This window comes from Topomyia yanbarensis, chromosome 3, assembly GCF_030247195.1.
Source record: "Topomyia yanbarensis strain Yona2022 chromosome 3, ASM3024719v1, whole genome shotgun sequence".
Lineage (NCBI taxonomy): Eukaryota > Metazoa > Arthropoda > Insecta > Diptera > Culicidae > Topomyia > Topomyia yanbarensis.
Genome location: NC_080672.1, coordinates 381,945,545 through 381,963,734, shown reverse-complemented (window position 1 = coordinate 381,963,734; position 18,190 = coordinate 381,945,545). Strand labels below are relative to the sequence as shown.

Sequence of the window (18,190 nt, the reverse complement as noted above, 5' to 3'; positions counted from 1 at the left end):
AATCTGGTCGTCGCTTATTAGCTTGACCAAAACAAAACAGCAAAACTGCACAGTCATCGCTGTGGTGCAACATACTCATTACACTTTTTGCTCCAAGAGAAAGATCAGATCCATATTTTATTTACAAACATGCTCTAAAAATTAGCTAACCTATCTACGTCAACAATAACGATCATGAATTGAAAAACAAACGAAATGTACATAAAAACATGAACGAGCATATTGAACAGCCAGTGACGAGATATGTTGGCTACACTACTATTGTGAATCCTTTAAAAAATCCACAGCTTTACTTTTCTATCATGCACCGTGCACCGAATTACGCACCAATTCGATCAGCTAGTGGCGGATACAGGGGAAGGGTCCGGGGGGTCCGGATCTCTCGCGAGTTTTTTAACTTGTTTAAAAATTTTACATTAGTTTGAATTTTATATGAGATTTAAGCTCATCATCATTTCAAACCAAATTTAACCACCAATACTGATTTTCGTTAAATGAGGTTTTTACGTATTACGTATTGTACAACGTTCGTTCTAATATCGAAATTTTGCACTTCTCCCGAATTTTTTATCTGGATCCGTTCCTGAGATCAGCATAAGAGCAAGAAAGATTTGAAGTTTAGTTTAGTTTCATTCGCACTCGAGAGTTTCCCATAGATCAACTACTTGCTCTTTTAAATATCAGACCGTTTTGTAAAACGCCACTGGTTTAGCCTAGCACAGTGGGGTAGACAATGGTTAGGGGAGAGTAAGGACACTTGATCCTTGGGGATATTTGATTCCCTGGCCATATCTCATACATCAAATATTCGGTCGTTTATGATGTTTAAAAAACCAATCTGATGTATTACATTTGGTTTGGAAAAGTTGTATAATATTTTAGAAAATATATGTTTAAATCCATCTCGAAGATCTTTTTACATTTTTTTGAACGGTTGTACGAGATCGTCGAACTAATTATATATAAATGTTTTCAAGTACGATCACTTTCTAAGGGCTTTTGTCTAGCAAAACACGTTTCGAATAAAAAGTTTCACAACATATACAAAAAAGATAGATTTTGTTCACCTCATACAACAGGTATGTTTGATCCCTGTAACACTGGGTATTCTTGATCCCTATCAGTAGTTCTCGCAAACACTTTCGAAATGTATAGAAATAGAAAAATAAGATTTTCATAAAGTACCTGACACTATTAAACCTAAAACGTTGCACTTGCGTTTTCCACCCTAGAAAGTTACACTGAGGTATTAATGTACTCCACGCATTTGATCGCAATTTTCACAGGTAAAATAGCAAACAAAAGAAATGTATAATACATCATTTTCTACGTTTTTTAAGTGCGAAAACAGCTGTGTAAGCGAAAGTAAGTAATTTGTTGAATCAATGATACATCAATTGGTTTGAAAAAAAAGTGAAAAACTCGCGGTTTGGACTTTTTATACAAGAATTACTATAACTTTGCTAATTTTCAGCCGATTTGAAAAAAATCAAATGATTATAAAGTTGAAAGAATGGTCTTGAAACGGTATAAAATGGAATTTCGATATTTTTGAAAATTATTTAGAGGAGTGAAAGTTTAAAAATCGTGTTTTGGAAATACCACGAAATGGGGTGGAAATTGAAATGAAAAAATTTTTCTGACCAGTAATACATTGGTAAGACGCAACGTTACTGTTACAGCAGTTATTGTGCGCAAATTATACTTGCGAGCAATTGCTTTGAAAAACTATAAAAAATAAACAATAAAACAATAAAAATCAGCAAAAATGAAAACGATTTTTTGTTCCGCTTCAATATTAAATTAAATAAATGATTAAAAACGATTATATAATACTAAGTGTTACTTACGTAGTAAAACAACAAGTATTTAAACTGGTATTGTCACGAATCACATTTCCACCGTACACTGGTGTACAAATGTACCCCACGCCAACTTGGACACCTGCTTCCACAAAGGCTATAAGCAAACAATACCACCTTTTCCTACTCTTACTAGGAACTCTAAATTGAATTATGGTTGGGGTCCCAGGTCGGTAAATGCCGAATTCTCGTTTTCACACGGCTCCAAAGAAGGCGTGGAGTACATTTTTACCCCAGTGCAACGTTCTAGGGTTAATTGATCTAAAGTGTTTTTTTTGCGTGTACAAATTGTGGTATAATTTATTGAAGGTGGGAAAAGCCAGTTAAACAGCAATATACCGCAAATACTTGCATTGACTTGACACCCTGGTTAAGGTTTGTCGTGTGGGTTTATAAAGAGGTAATCTTGTTAATTAATTTGTCACGATAGGTGATTAGCTGAACTTTCGTGTCTAGAAGTCATAGTGTGCTTTGTTTCTTTAGCCCTAGTAGGCGGGGGATCTAGTTACCACACGTTTTCACAAAAACCTCATTCAACCTTATTCACAGCTTTTACACACAGCTTTTTTTTTCATTGAAATGTTATGAGAAAAAAACAAAAGTGGGATCAGCAGTGACACACCGCAAGGAGGACGGATCTCAACAAGGGTATAGAAGTTCATCATGACCAAGGGTACAGGAAATCCATGGTCAAAAAAGGGGAAGAGAGATGCTTATAGAGGAGGAAGAGAAGAAATAACCGAAGAATGGTAACCAAAACGGCCGGAGGAAAGAGAGGTTAGCATACTATCGTCAAACAAAAGGCGAAGCCGAACATACAGAAGGAAAAGACGAAGACTCTCGAGCTTCTTCGAAAAAAAATGGGCATTGATCATCGAGGTGAAGGAAGGAATGACATTCACCGAGCTCCGTGAAAAATCGCAAGGTGAAGATCTATCCGGAGTTAATCCAGTAGGCGGAGAAGGCGGTGAAAACCGCACTAAGAAAATCGAAATGCTCTTCGAATTGAAGAAAGATCCAACGGTCAAGAGATCAGTCTCCAAGACACCTGTCGAAAAGTCGCTAAACGAGAAAGAAACCATTAAGGCCTTGACCCGAGACAGTGGTTGAGTGCAGGAACTTGGATGAGATCACAACGGATGTAATCCGGATAAGGAAGGCGTACGGCGGCGCGCAAACGACGTCGATATGGCTTTCGACGACTATATCTGGAAATCTTTTGAAAATAGGCCGAATCAAGGTTTGATGGTCAGTGTGTCCATTGTAGACTGCTTCTAGAGGCACCTAGCAACTGAAGAGATGCTTTAAATGTATGGGCTTCGGTCACAAGGGCCAGTACAAATTTTATTTATACAGAAAATGTAGGTAGAAGGATTGCGGAAGCATTGCAAGAGAATGTACGAAGCAACCGAAGCGTGAGACTGTCTATGCGATGGAGAACCAGAAGGTTCAATTTTATTCATTGCTACACTGAACCGCAACTGTTGTAGCAGTCGACAGACGTATCGAGTCCCTATCAATATGGTTATGGTAACGAAGGGTTTAAAGGTGAAATGGCACCGGGATCGAATGTATTCCCTGAGATCAGCAATCCAGGTATTCTCGGACATGTTCAGGAAAGTGATACCAAATTTTCTAGATGAAAGTCACAACTCTGCCAGATGAAAGATGCAGAAGCTAGTGCTACAGCCAATCCAGGTTATCTGCCTAAGGATTCATCGTCGTATAGACTAATGTGCCTGCTGGATTCACTTGAGGAAATCATGATCCTCAACAGACTGACAACATCTGTGGAGAGCAATCTCGGGTTTTGAAGAGCTTATTTGGATTCCGGAAGCTATCTACAGTGGAAGCTGTTTGGACCGTGTTCGAGAGAGCCCACATGGCGCACAAACAGCAAAGAAGAGGAAACTAATATTGTGCCGTGATAACAATAGTCGCCTTTATTAGCAACGCCTTTGCTGAATTACTGCATATAATGAAAGCCTCTAGATTTTTGAGAAGCTGTGTTCAGAACCTGATTCAGGTTTACGAGACTAACAGGGGACAGAAATCGGTTAGAGGAGTCCCAAAAGATTCTAGAACATATAACGGTAATTACGGAATTACGGAGTTTTCACATCCGCAACACGTGTTTGTGACCCTTTCATTTCGCTGTTACCACAGAAGTCTGATAGGGTAAAATAGGTATTTTGGTCCACTTTAGGACACAGTTATAAAATTTTGCGAATAAGACATATAAAAACTACAAAGGTTGGTAAATATACTCTTGCACAACATCGACCTGCATCTGTTTACGCAAGTATTTTAAACATCTTTTCTCGAATATGGAAGTCTGTTCTGTGTAATAACAGTATTTATTCAAAGGAAAACCTGAAGTGAATTATACCCCATTTTAGATCCCATTTACATGTTTGCCAAAGACAGTTCAGTAATAATAGTTAGATTATGCGGATCAGTCCGGTTTCTCACCTTGCTCAGTTCGGAAGCTAGAAATCGCTCCGTGTGCTCCTAGTGTGAAACGTGAACAAACAATGAGTTACAATGCAAAGCAAGTTGCGAGAAAACTGTGTTGCTATTGACTTCTCGACATTTCGAGACGATCGATTCATGAAGTGGAGCAATTGTTGAAGGTGAACAACGTAGCAGAATTTAATGTTGTGCAATTCTACCATCTATGTTATGCGTTACTGTGTTCTAAAACACTAGCCAAGCAGAATTTTTTGCTTCGCAGAACAACTTGAAACACGTCGTCGAATGTAATGACATCTTATACCACATCCCAACATATATAGATAATGACAGTATTGAAATGAAGCTACATGATCTGGCGCTACGTACCAACGGATAGTGTTAAGGAAGATACTTGGAGGAACTTCTTCCCAGGACTTTGCAGCGGCGTTCGTGTGGTGAGATTGCGTCCGCCAAAACCTATTCCCTCCTACTTGACTGTTCCATGCAAATCAGTTCAAGGTATTGCATATTCTCAACGAACACTAGACACATACCCAAGGCAGATTCCCATGTGCCAATACTACTGTACCGATTTTGCTGGCTATTTTCGGCAAATTTAAGACTAAGAGAACCGATAGCCATGAAATTGAAAGGCGGATAGGTATTCTAGAGCGAATCAGTTATAAACTTTGAACGGAAAACTAGGACTAGGCAGGCTCATATGGAGATGATCGAAAGAAAATATGAAGAATCCTTTGCCTTCTACTAAGTAGGAGTTGGGCGTTGCACCCAAGTCTACCGCATGGTCATTTATAGAACATACCTCATCATCATGTTTTACCGCCAACGCCGGCATTGCTTTCGTTTCTCTTAGTTTTAAACTTGCCAAAATAGACAACAAAATTGATACAGTGGAACCTTGCGGCAAATAAAACATAGTAACATGTGCCAATACTGTGATCAGCTCCTATACCACGAAAAACCTTGCAAAGAGGCTGCAAATGAAATACCATCTGTTACGATCAAGGCCGGTATACAGTTATTGTACACTAAACAACAACCAGTTGTTAAACTAACGACTGCGGACCGGGCAGTACGAAAGACTAGTTCAACAATGATCGGGCCCAGTACCACTAAACCAAGTGCCTTTACCAACAGTGAAGTAACAACTATTACACCAAATGCCTCCAATCCAACAACCAAAACCACCAATAAAGAATCAAATGCCGAAAGGAAAAGATATTGAAAAAGGATTACAATATTGACTGTAAGTACAAGAAACAAATAAGAACAACCAACCGTGAGTATCATGAATGCAATGCCGATGCAATGTATTTTTTCTTATAATTTACGCAATTTTACTTTCATCGATTAGTTATAATTAGAGTAATATAATTTGTTCAGTCAAACATGACGTATTTTAAATACAATATGTTTTCAAAGTAGTTCGCAATATTGCTACATTCTTAATTTTGTTCTTCATTTCGGTATAGCGGTAGATGAGTTTCCACAATTTTGTGATTTATAATGGTTATATGTAACTGCAACAATAATCTTGATATACAATAACTGTAATAAGAGTTTTTCGATAAAACTGCTTCTAGATTTTCAATTTTTTTACAAATTTGTTTAATAAACATCGAAAAAGAGATATGTGGGATGGCCCAAATAACTCTGTTACCCTAGCACCCGATCGACACCGGTCTAAAGGCCTTAGGTTTGCGTGGAGGTGCGAGATAGGAATGAACTCTACGTTATGTTGCATGTAGTCTCATAACCACATGCAAAAACTTAGTCTCGTAACCTAGTAGGTGTTAGCTCTACCGATTTTTCAATGAGCCATTTCAGAATGCGATAAATTCCGAGGGTCGTGTCGGTAAACCCCGCTCCGATTCGCTTCCGATTCCTAGCCACAAATAAGTGGGCATGAAATTGACAAATATCTAGTGTATCATATGACTTGACCTTCGGTTTTCATCCGAAATGCTAATGATGTGAACATCATCAACATATTAGAGAGCCTTGATTGTTCCCCAGCTACATGTGTTTGGCCTTTCCGAATCATAACATTGGTGGTGACATGAAAACTACCGAATAGGAATTGACAACAGCTTGATTCAACATCTGAAGTTACCCAAGTTGTCTATTCCATGCAGCCTGGTTTGCATAGCGTAATATGTAATTCGACTTATTCACTTTCATTCACCTATTGTTTTTGAAAATTGAGTGAAGTATTTCTCCAAATTCCATGAAAGGTCAAATAATTTGTCATTTGATTCCTGATTTCATATTATTTCTCATAACCTGCCATGCGCGTCCTTCAATTTCACTTTTACATTCAATTTGGAATATGCATCGCAGGTTGTTGGCAACAACATAAGACATATTCCCGACTCTATTTCAAACCTTCAAATGAAAAGTACGGGTCCAAAATTTTCCATAAACAACGAACATAATCAATTTTAATCTATACTGATCGCAAATCGTTTTTCTGTACAACAGATGTATAAAAAGATTTGAATGTATCAATTATCGAAGTATGACCAACCTTGATGTCACATCTAAGGTATTCTACCGTGCCCTGATTAACACAGTTCAAGTATCCTAGTGGCCAGTGGGAGGTGTCAGTGTGGTGATGGTTTCCTTTGTTAGATATGGTAATTACCTAATCAAATTTATGTTTCGCCTTTTAGCTTATCAATAATTGGACCTAAAATTATAAGGGTAAACCAACCGTTTGCGATAGTTTTCAGTAACTCGCTACCGCATACCGTCCGATTGGACGTTTCATTGGAGGGATCCAGTGGCGATCAAACAGTGATGAAAGAGAACTTTGAGATAATGATGAACAGTAATACGGAAAACACAACCACGTTACAGGTATTTTCTGTTGACTCTACTCAATCAATTAAGTTTATTTCAGTTATGTACAAATTGTGCGGCGATTTTTGTTCCATGTTAACAAACTGGCAGGAATTCCACAACTGCAACTAGTTCGAGTAAAATCCATAGATTTCTTTCTGTAGGTGGGGGATGTTCCTTGGGGTTCGTACAAACTCTCGATGAAGAGCATGGAGAGCGATTTCGATTTCGAAGACACCGTAGATTTAGTGTATGATCCCAAGACGACATACGTTCTGATGCAAACTGATAAACCGGTGTATAAACCAGGTGATATATTACGCTTTCGAACCATGGTGATGGACGTAGATACAAAGCCTGTCACTAGCATGCAAACTGTACGAGTCAAGCTTAAAGATGCTACTGGTAATACCATTAGACAGTGGCCCTATGCCCAGCTAAATAATGGAGTTTTTGAATCTTCTGTTCAACTACCTGCAGCACCCGTCTTGGGGAACTGGACCATGACTGTTATCACTGCGGATAGTGTAAGTCAACCATTTAGTATTAATTTTGCCCTGTTATATATTTTTCCCCATTTTTCCAGGTTGAAGAAATGAAGATAAAAGTACAGGAATACGTCTTGCCGAAGGTTTTCATAAGAGTTTACGCTCCAACGATTTTGCTAATTCCGAAACGATTAATTCGAGTAGCTGTTGAAGCAGTGGACCCATTTGGGATGCATGTTGCTGGCATGACTCGAGTAGATTTATACTTGGACAAATGGAGTCGCCGACCAGATCAATCGAAAACAGTTAATTCATCGGGGTTAGCCACCATGGAGTTTCATCTCAGAGAAGAGCTAAAACCGGATGACAAAATGCATGGTTTTAAAAATGTTTTGATAAAAGTTCAATTAACAGTGATGACTACTAGTGAGTACTTTTATATAATACATATCTATTTGCGAAAATGCGCAGCTATAACATAGGAGAATCACCTATTTACAGACCAGACGGTGAACCACGAGCAGACGATTCCAGTGTTCAAGTTTCCATACAAAATTTCACTGATGAAGGTTATGCCACGGTTCACGCCGTGTGTGCCTTTCCCGGTAGAAATTTCTCTTAAAGATCACTATGGAAAAGTTGTAAAGAATGCTGAGTTTGCTGAGGTAACAGTGCGCTACGAAGGCAGCAATCTTTTGGATGAATCTAATTTTGTTGAGCGCTTTGATGAAAGGTTCGATAAATATGGAATAGCGTCTCTTATCCTACGCCCACCTTTGAACGCGTCGCGCATAGAGATTAAGGTATGAATTTGTAGATAAATAACATGCTTGAAACTGGAAGAATAGTCAACAGATGGTCAATCAATTGTAGATATAGTGGCACGAACTGCTAATTTCAGCGGGTTTCAGACGAATGGATGACGAAGCTAGTTCACTTGTCAATTGATTCAAATGATCTGACAGAAACCGGCTACCGGAAACCTTGACTTAAATCTACTTATTTTTTTAATTTACTTTCAATATTTTCAACAAACTATCTACCACTATTTTAATAGGTAAAATATGACTCAGTTGACTATGGGATCATTGGAAGTAGCGATAGCGTTGATTCAAAGCCCAAACAGTCCATCCATGTCACAATGCAGTCTGGTTCTAAGTATGTAACCGGAAGTTTTGTAACTTTTTTACTGTCACTGACAAATGCACTATATCTCTCATTAGAATTCGTCCCAACTGCGAGGTGAACTTTGACGTGCACTGTTCGGAAAATATGGATCAATTTTCTTACGTGGTTGGGTCACGTAAAACTATGATTACATCCGGTACTGTACCCGTACAAGATAAGCAAAACTCTGAGTTTCGATTGGAGTTAACACCCCAGATGGCACCCAAAGCCACGGTATTAGTCTACTACATACGAAACAATTCACTGATCTTCGATGAAATTGACCTGAACTTTGAGGCTTTCAACAATGACGTAAGTATTTTAGTCATAGCTAGTTTTTTTGGAATCGATCATCTCGTACCACTTCCTTTATACAGTTCAAACTTCAACTCGATAAACGAGACTATCGTCCTGGTCAGGAAATCAATGCTAATGTCGAAGCTACTAATGACTCTTACGTCGCCTTAGGAGCCATCGATCAGAATGCATTGCTTATGGGAGCTGAAGGGAGTGAGTTCAACAGGCACAACTTTCTCGAGCTTATGGAGGTAGGTTGCAATACTAGGGTGGATAATTTTGCAAAAAAAAAGTTACTGGCAATCACACAGTTCCAATCTGGATCACAAGTCCAGAAGAAGAATTCTCGGGTTATTATACTCACTTCTACATGGATCGGATTGCATTTTAGTATGCTCGCCGGTTCCTGACTTTGTTCGGAATGGCGAAAGAAAAAAGAGTAGTGGAGAGTGAGGACACTTGATCCTTGGGGATATTTGATTCCCTTGGCATGTCTCATAATCTATACACAAACAGTTCACATATAAGTAGAAAATGAAATATTTGGTCGCTTGTGGTGTTTAAAACCCAAATCTAATGTAGGTATCAGATTTAGTTTCAAAAGTTATATAATATTTTAGAAAATGCGTGTTAAAAACCATCTCGAAGATCTTTGTGTAAATTTTTTGAACGGTTTTAAGAGATTGTCGAACTAATTATATATGAATATTTTCTAGTACGATTACTTTCTAAGGGCTTTTGTCTAGAAAAACACGCTTTTCGAATAAAAAGTCACAACACATACAAAAAATTAAATTTTGTTCACCTATACAACAGGTATCTTTGATTCCTGTAACACTGCAGGGTATTCTTGATCCCTACACTGTGAAAAAATGCATAGTTAGCGTACTTTCTATTCCCGTCTCTTTTATTCTGCTGTAATTTTTATGCATTTTCTAGCATATACTTCTAGTAAGCATTCAATGAGTAGATAGACCAAATATGTCCAATGTATAAAACTTACAGCATAAAAAACGTGAGGCAGATAGAAAAGTATGCTATCCATGCATAAATAAAATTCTGCGCGTATCATTAGCTCTCTCAAACACTTTTGAAATGTATAAAAATAGAAACCATGATTTTCATAAAGTACATGGCACTATTATTTGATAAAAAAAATGAACAAATTATGGTATAAGTTATTGAAGGTTGGAAAAGCCAGTAAAACAGCACTGATTTACCGCAAATACTTGTCTTGACTTTCTGTGGTTAAAATTTGTCGTGCATCCAAAAAGGTAGTCCTATTAATTACTTTATCAGGATTGGTAATTAGCTGAACTTCCGTGTCTATTAGTCATAGTATGTTTTGTTTCTTTAGTCCTAATAGGCAGGGGATCAAATTACGACACGTTTCTACAAAAACCTCGTTTTGGCATGATTTTCAAATCTGTTCATATTACTGACAGGATATAGTATTCGAATTTACACATTATTCATAGCTCTTACCATTCGAATTGTCTGCAAAATGATGAACTTTGCAATTAAAATTTTTATATTATGGAAAAGTAAAGAGAAAAGAACAAAAGCGGGATCAACTGTACCCACTGTCTTTTTTTTTACAAAACATGCCACACATAATTTCTAAGACAAACAGAAAGTTCATACTAACGCTTGTAATAATCATCATTTCAAGCATATTTTTATGTTCCATTTTCATGGGTTCCATTGTAATCCTATTGATATATTCCGGGCTTTTATCAGTTCGATTATTTGATAGGCACATTTGCGTTAGCTTGGCGGCACCGATTTATTTTTTACATTTTAAATACCTTAAAACTGGGAAATAACAATTTTGAAATAATTTTTAATGATAGATCTAAGAAGATTTTTACAGCTATCTTAAAACTAGGAATACAATACAAAAGGAGAAAACTAAGAAAACAGTTGTGTATGGGTTATTCCACGTCAGATTTACAACCAAAATTTTTATTACTTCCAAAAAAATTTCTTGCATTCTTTAGCTAGAAGTAATTGACACTTTTTTTTTGTTTTTGCTGAATATGATATTTTTTTAAGTTATTAGTTTTTGAACTTTTGAAGTTTGTTCAATTTATTTTTCAATCATTGATAACTCGGAAACGTTTTAAAATGAGCTTACCGAAAAAAAATTTACGAAGAATTAGTTTTTGTTAAATAACTTATAAAATTTCCAATTATTTGAAACAAATTGATTTTTTTTAAAGTTGGACCAATATTTTTTTTTACATATTTTTTACTTAAAATATTAAAAATCATGTTAAAAAGATTGTATAAAAATTTGGGAGTGGATATCAAAATACTTTGCAAGATACTGCAATTGTAAACTTAACCCTTTCATGCCCAACTTTTTTCTAGTGTATGTAGGGTTTCACAACTATTTTTCCTTGACAACGGTGGGGTCAAGAAACACGAAAAGCCTTTTTTCATAAAGATAGGCGCTTCCCTCGCAGTGTTAGAAGCTGCTCATTTTTTACCTTCCAATGCTCAATACAATTCCAAATGCGTGGAAAACGTTGCCAAAAACTGTCTAAATTGATAAGTTTTATCAGTTTTCAAGAATATTGCAACATAATGAAGATATATGACAAATTCATTTTTCGTCGTCAAGGTAAACTGTCCCTGGCAGCACTGCTCCATCGGAATCCAGTCAGACTAATTACAACAACTCCAGTTCTAGAGCTGATCCCTATAAGTGTTAATACTCAAATGAAGGACAATATTCATATTTATTAATCTTACTTGTTTTTGTGAGCAAATCTTACGTCAATCAAAAGTTATAGCTGTTTAAAAACGTTGTTGTCCACAAGCAACATGGGCATGAATGGGTTAAAACAAGATAATTTTACACTAAACGCCCAGTGATAGGCCTGTTATAATTGAAATATCTCGTAAAATACTTCGAGTTCCATTATGAATTTTTCACACAATCTTCTCGATATAGATATAAAATATTTGAAAAGGCTAAAAAAATGATTTTCTTTGGCGTGGCCCTAAAAATTTTTTTGCTTCTAACATTTGTAGAATACATAAATTACATAAAAAACTAATATTTAAAAAAAAATCCGGTAAGATTATGCGAAAACGCAATTTTTAGTATTTAATGTTTTTTTCCACTAATCTAATAGTTTCTAAGTTATCAAGGATTGAAAAAAGTTCAATTTAATTAAATTTATGAAATTTAATTAAACATTTTATAAAGTTCTAAAACTTATAACTTGAAAAATATATCAAATTCAGCCAAAGCCTAAAATTCGTATCAATAATTTTTAGCTAAAGGATGCAAAAAACTTGGAGGGTACTAAAATTGTAGTTGTAAATCTGACGTGGAATGACTCCCATTCTACAAATTCAAGGCTTTTTTTGGTGGTATCCAAGTGTTAGAAGCAAAAAAAAAATTTTTGTTAAGCCGCCCTGAAAACAATTTTTTTGATAGCATAAGTATACAAGGAAGATTATTTGAAAATTTCAGAATGGAACTTGAAGTATTTTACGAGATATTTCAATTACAACAGGTTTATCTCTGGGTGTTTAGTGTAAAATTGCCTTGTTTTAAGTTTATAATTGTAATATCTCGCAAAGTATTTTGATATCCACTCCCAAATTTTTATATAATCTTGTTAACATGATTCCTAATATTTTAAGAAAAAATATGTAAAAAAAATTTGGACCAACTTTAAAAAAATTCAATTTGTTTCAAATAATTGCAAATTTCATAAGTTATATAACAAAAAATATTTTTTTGTAAATTTTTTTTGGTAAGCTCATTTGAAAATGCAACTTTTTTTATATAATATTTTTTCCATATATCGAATCGTTTCCGAGTTATCAGTGATTGAAAAATGTTCAATTTATTAAACTTCAAAAGTTCAAAAACTAATAACGTGAAAAAATATATTCAGCAAAAACAAAAAATACGTGTAAAATATTTCTAGCTAAAGAATGCAAGAAATTTTTTTGGAAGGAATCAAAATTTTGGTTGTAAATGTGACGTGGAATGACCCGTATACAAGAATCGGTTCAGGGTTTATTCAAGATTGTATACTAAAACTGGGAAAATTCAATCAAGTTTGCTTTTTGTAACGGAGTCGTATGGTTGGCAGGATCTCAAAGGGATCTTTTTCATTGCTTCAATCGTTATAATTTTTATCTGAGAATATTTTTTTCAAAGTTTCAGTGTATAGCCGATTAACATCTCATGTCTGTGAGTTCCTTCATATTTTCCTTCTAAAAACCTTAAAGCCCATTTTATGAAAACTATGTTTTCACAACTCCGTGCACGGTTAAAAAACTATGAAAACTATATACAGGTATACCTCGATTTAACATACATTTTCCGACCCAAACATGTACGTTAAGGGGGTCTTCTACTCGCGAGGCCTAAAATTGAGCACTTTTTTGGGAATAAACTGTAAAGCATCTACTCAATGGATTTAGAAACTTTTTTTTTTATTTTGAATATACATGTTTTGACTTTTCAATTTTACTTTTGAAGAAGAAAAGAAAAATCTCTCGCGACCTTGAAACTTCATTGATAACATTGATGTTGAAACTGTATGGGTCCCGCTTAAGTAAAGTTGTGGCAAATTGGGTAATCTGTAATCAGAAAACTCATATTTTTTATAATCATAGTCACGTTGGCTATATTTAGACGAGAGGGATTTCTTTTATTATATAATTTGTAAAAGTTATGTAACGATTTGTGAAAGTTTCCAATGTTTACCATTTTGTTTGGTCTATTAGGGGCCATAAAAATGGAACAAATTGACATTTTGCGAATCCCTTTCGACCAAACCAAATTGGAGAAAAAATTATTGTAATCGGACCAGTACTTCTATGAAAAGTCTTACTTGACCGCTTAAAAAAACACTACTTTCGAGAAAACGCATTTAAAGATAAAGTACGGTGTATAACTCAATAGTAGTAACTAGATAATCTACTCCACCAGATCCGCAGAGCTCACCTTCCTCATCACGAAAATGTTCTTGACTTAGCATATTTTGCCATCTCTGTTGAATTCAGGCCTGTTTTGCCGCGACACCCACTTTGCGTTCAGAACGAGTTATACGTTCACTGTCGAGTCTTTCAGCTTCAGTCCCCAAGGTAATTCCCATAACCTCCATAGCTTGTAAGATCGATGAAAATACTTGGTTGAAGATACTGATTGCCAAATAAGTCACAACATTGACCAATAAGGCGTTAAGGGACAGATTCCACTATTCAGAGACTCATTGATGGTTTGGGTGTGAGCTCCTAAGCATCTTTCTAATAAACCATTAGATGATAGACTTTCGTAGATCCTGACAGGTTCGAAAGTTCCTTTTACTTCAACCTAACGCCACTAGCACCAACAGTCCTTACCAAGGCGAACATTTTGAGTGTTGAGGCTTTTCGTTCGATGACGAGCAGGGTTCGAGGGACGCCCAGATTGCATTTCGCATATGTTCTACAGAATTTGTGTTTCTCCGAATCGCCAGCGCACAAAATTGTGTTAGCTGGCCAATTGATTTGTCCGTCAACTTTCCCTTTCCTTTCCCACCGATACCTTTGTTTTCTTTCTTCAGTTTTCGTAATCTCGTTCCCATACGCTTCTCAACATGTACGACGTATTCTTTCTTAGTACGATAATCTCGTCCTAAAAAAACAAGAAACCATTCACAGATACTCACATATACATAAACCGTCAAGAATGGACCGAAAAAAATCGATTTTTTGAAACCATGAGAGTAGAAGACCGCCATCGAACTTTATGTTAAATTGAAACAAAAAATAAATATTTGTTGTCGAAAGGATTTAATTTTTTATTCAGCGCATGAAATTTTTGCAAGGATACTACTGATTGTATCCACTTAACAGTGACATGGAATCAGAATTAGGAATCATAATATATTGGCGCAAATAACACGTTCTCCGTATGTAGTCATGGATTTGTACCTTGACGTGTCTTCATCATTTCTTGTGGGGAGGGAAAGGAGAAGGAGGAGGGAGGGAGTCGAATTGGAAGGATGGGGAAAATAACAGCAAAAAAACAAACAACAGGTACTTAACTTAAACTCACAAGTAGCTTAAATCGCCGGCGAGTAAGCCTAAAGCTCTTTTCCACATTGAATAAGAAACTTTAGTATGTCTCTGAGTTTCAGTCATCGAAACACGGTGTCGTCTATGTAGGGATGGCCGAAAACTCGAAATCGCAATTGCGCTACTGCCCTAGCAGTTGCATAACAGATAATATGAGGTTCCGTAGTCGGAATCACAAAGATCACATGAAAAAGACTCAGCGCACTGAACAGTTTCTGTTTCACCGGATTTCGAATAAGAAACTGAGCTGCACTTTCACCACCGTTTATCGTGAAATAATTTCCAAGGTTCGTAATGAGATGCTGTTAAAGCCCTGGTCAGAATGCCGCAGTAGAGTTTCGAAAAATGGAGATTTTTCGAAATCACTGGGCACGGTTGTTCTAGAAACACCTTGGTTTGGCGACACATTTGTAGATTTCTCCAATAATTGCGGTGCTATGACGAAGCCCAGGACCCTGGCCAATTCGTCATTCCATTCATTTTCAGTAATACCAGAATGCCCGAGCAAGGTAGATAGGGTTAACAATGGTTAGTTCTTCGATTTGGGTTCGACACGCGATCACTAACATGGATCGTGATTTGTCTGAGCTAAGGGACTTGTTTGCAGCTTCACTATCGCAGCAGAAGTTAATAACTTTGCCGGACAAGCTCTGTTGAAGGGCCGATTGCACCCTGCACACAATCGCGAATATTTCTGCTTGGAATATACTAGAGTATTTATCTAGCGAGTGAGATTGTTACGCCACACAACAATTCCTCTTTCGAGAGAATCTTCACAAGGAATGTCCTGTAAGGAAAACTACATATGAGTATAATATTGCTGGGAGCCAGAATTTCACCCCATGTAACCATTTGTGACCGCAGTCGGGTATGACTGGTAGCAAGATCAACATGGTTACTGTTCCAATGACTAGCAACCTTCAGTCTGTTTGCAGGTTATTTAAGGTGTATGTGTAATGGTTTGATATTTAGAAGGGCCCCAAGGACAGAAGTCGGAATTGTGGTAAATGCACTATATATCGCAGATGGTTCAGCTTTAACTGCACCGTCATCGCATCTTCCTTTTGTTACCAAACAAGGCATTCGTATGATAGTATTGGATGTACAATTGTCGTATAAAATAAATGTATTTGGGGTTGAGACCCCAGATCTCTCAAAAAGTCTTGAGCAAAGAATGCGGTTACTAAGCATTGTGTTTATCCAACCCGAGAAAGGTGCAGATGCTCCATGACCGCACGTCGCTTCCAGTATAGACTGGACACTTGACACATTGTCAAAATCACCCTCAATATCTAGGAATACGCCCAAGTAATATTATATCAGCGAGAAGCCCTTTTCAACGTTGTAAACGACGTGAAGCATAGTGATCGTGCACACTTAAAAATATTTACATCTCGCAAGATGTAACATAAAAGGAGCGTCACAATTCACTTGAATTTACATTCAAGAACAAGTAAAATATGTGCCGCTGTGTAGTTTGCTACATTTAGAATAAGTAGATTGTACTACGTATGTACTCCATCAGTTCAGAACCTCTCAGACTGATGTCTGAACTGCCCCAAATGATGTGATGAGCATTTTCATTACTGCCCATAATAAGCAGAAGCCCGCTTCTGCTACAGTGTGATAAAATGCTATTGAAATCACCAGAAAGTTATGGCTCGTTAGGCGGCAGATTGTCTATGTTACCGACAGTCAGAGTAACTGTGACAGCACAGATATCGTGAGTTGTGAGCTCCGATATGAGGCTCGCATTAGTAGATTCATTTACTAGAATGCATGACTTCTGTTTTCAGTCGTCTCCTACGACATGGGACAACCCCCAGCTAACAAACCGGCACCATCGGCGAAAATATTTGGGTGTGTAGAGCGAACGTTCCCAGCCTCCGTTCGTCATTGAGAATATTTTAAACTACCTAAACAACTTTAAAACAGCACGGGGGTTCTCAGTTTGGTGGGTTTGTACCACAGGAGCAGGTGGTTCATAACGTAATTATTAGCCGGTTTGAACAACCACTACCGACTCTACACGGCGTATCTAGGCTACTCGAAGAAAGAAGCCGACATTGAAGGACAGCTTCCATAAATGACCGAACAGCCAGCAACCCTATACTTAAATAAGTCTTCGCTTATCAGATCTGGGTCGGCGACCAGCCCATCTATTTCCACTGCATTCGCAGGTACGTATATCCTAAAATGCTACGTTAAAAGCTTGCATCAAACAATCTAGTTTGCCTGCTCGAGGTTATTCACGTTACCTCTCACTTTAACTGCCCGCACCTTTGTTATCTGGGTCACAGCCGAATAGGCTTAGTAAAATCTCGTTAGATATCTAAAATATTCATTAATTTGCCCGATTTCGATTGGGTCGGCTCCGAAAGCAGATCACCCAAAGCCCAGTTGACTGGTGCGAGTACTGCTTTATTCGATGATTTATGGGGCTATCTCTATCAGGAAGAGAAACATTACCTGGGGATGGATTGCCATCCACGTTCATGTCTGTTGGTGGCTCGTTTGATAGGGGAGTCCCACGCCTTCCGCCATTTTAGGCGATCAGCACGTGGTGGATCCAGAATAAGTTTCACTATAAGGACACTGAGACCAAACATTAGAATAACGCACAAAGAATTTCAATACAAAGTATTCATCTTTTTAACGATCGAAGCCAACTGGTTCTATTAGTAGCGATGCAATCACTCAATTTTACGATGGGAATGCAGCAAAGAAAAAAATCACTCGCTCGAAAACGAATGTGAACCATTTACATAATTAATATGTTTTACTCCATAAATTTTTTGTTAAAACAATTTTACATTAAATTTTCTTTTGCTAGGGTATGGATTTCTTCATCAGTACATCAGCGGATGTGAAAGTTAGTAAGTAGAAATTAATCAAGTATTGCTTACAAATGCTTTATTACTATTTTTACAAGATATGGCAGACGAGATACCCCAAAGATCGCCAGAA

The 18,190-nt window shown here is 37.0% G+C and overlaps 1 protein-coding gene across 1 annotated transcript; it reads left to right on the top strand.

Annotated features, from left to right (window-relative positions):
• The first annotated feature begins 7,621 nt into the window (after nt 1–7,621).
• Nucleotides 7,622–18,107, top strand: LOC131688272 (thioester-containing protein 1 allele S3-like). The gene is made up of 7 exons (XM_058972459.1): nt 7,622–7,705; nt 7,765–8,092; nt 8,168–8,469; nt 8,724–8,824; nt 8,890–9,145; nt 9,211–9,381; nt 18,057–18,107. The coding sequence occupies exons 1-7, from the start codon at nt 7,682–7,684 to the stop codon at nt 18,105–18,107; spliced, it is 1,233 nt and encodes a 410-aa protein (XP_058828442.1). The 5' UTR covers nt 7,622–7,681.
• The last annotated feature ends 83 nt before the right edge of the window (nt 18,108–18,190 follow it).

Excerpts from the sequence above, each read along its gene's own strand:
- LOC131688272 (XM_058972459.1), top strand. The coding sequence starts at position 7,682 with ATGACTGTTATCACTGCGGATAGT. Across the intron at positions 7,706-7,764 it reads CTGTTATCACTGCGGATAGT|GTTGAAGAAATGAAGATAAA; the intron begins GTAAGTCAACCA and ends CCATTTTTCCAG. Across the intron at positions 9,382-18,056 it reads ACTTTCTCGAGCTTATGGAG|GGTATGGATTTCTTCATCAG; the intron begins GTAGGTTGCAAT and ends TTCTTTTGCTAG.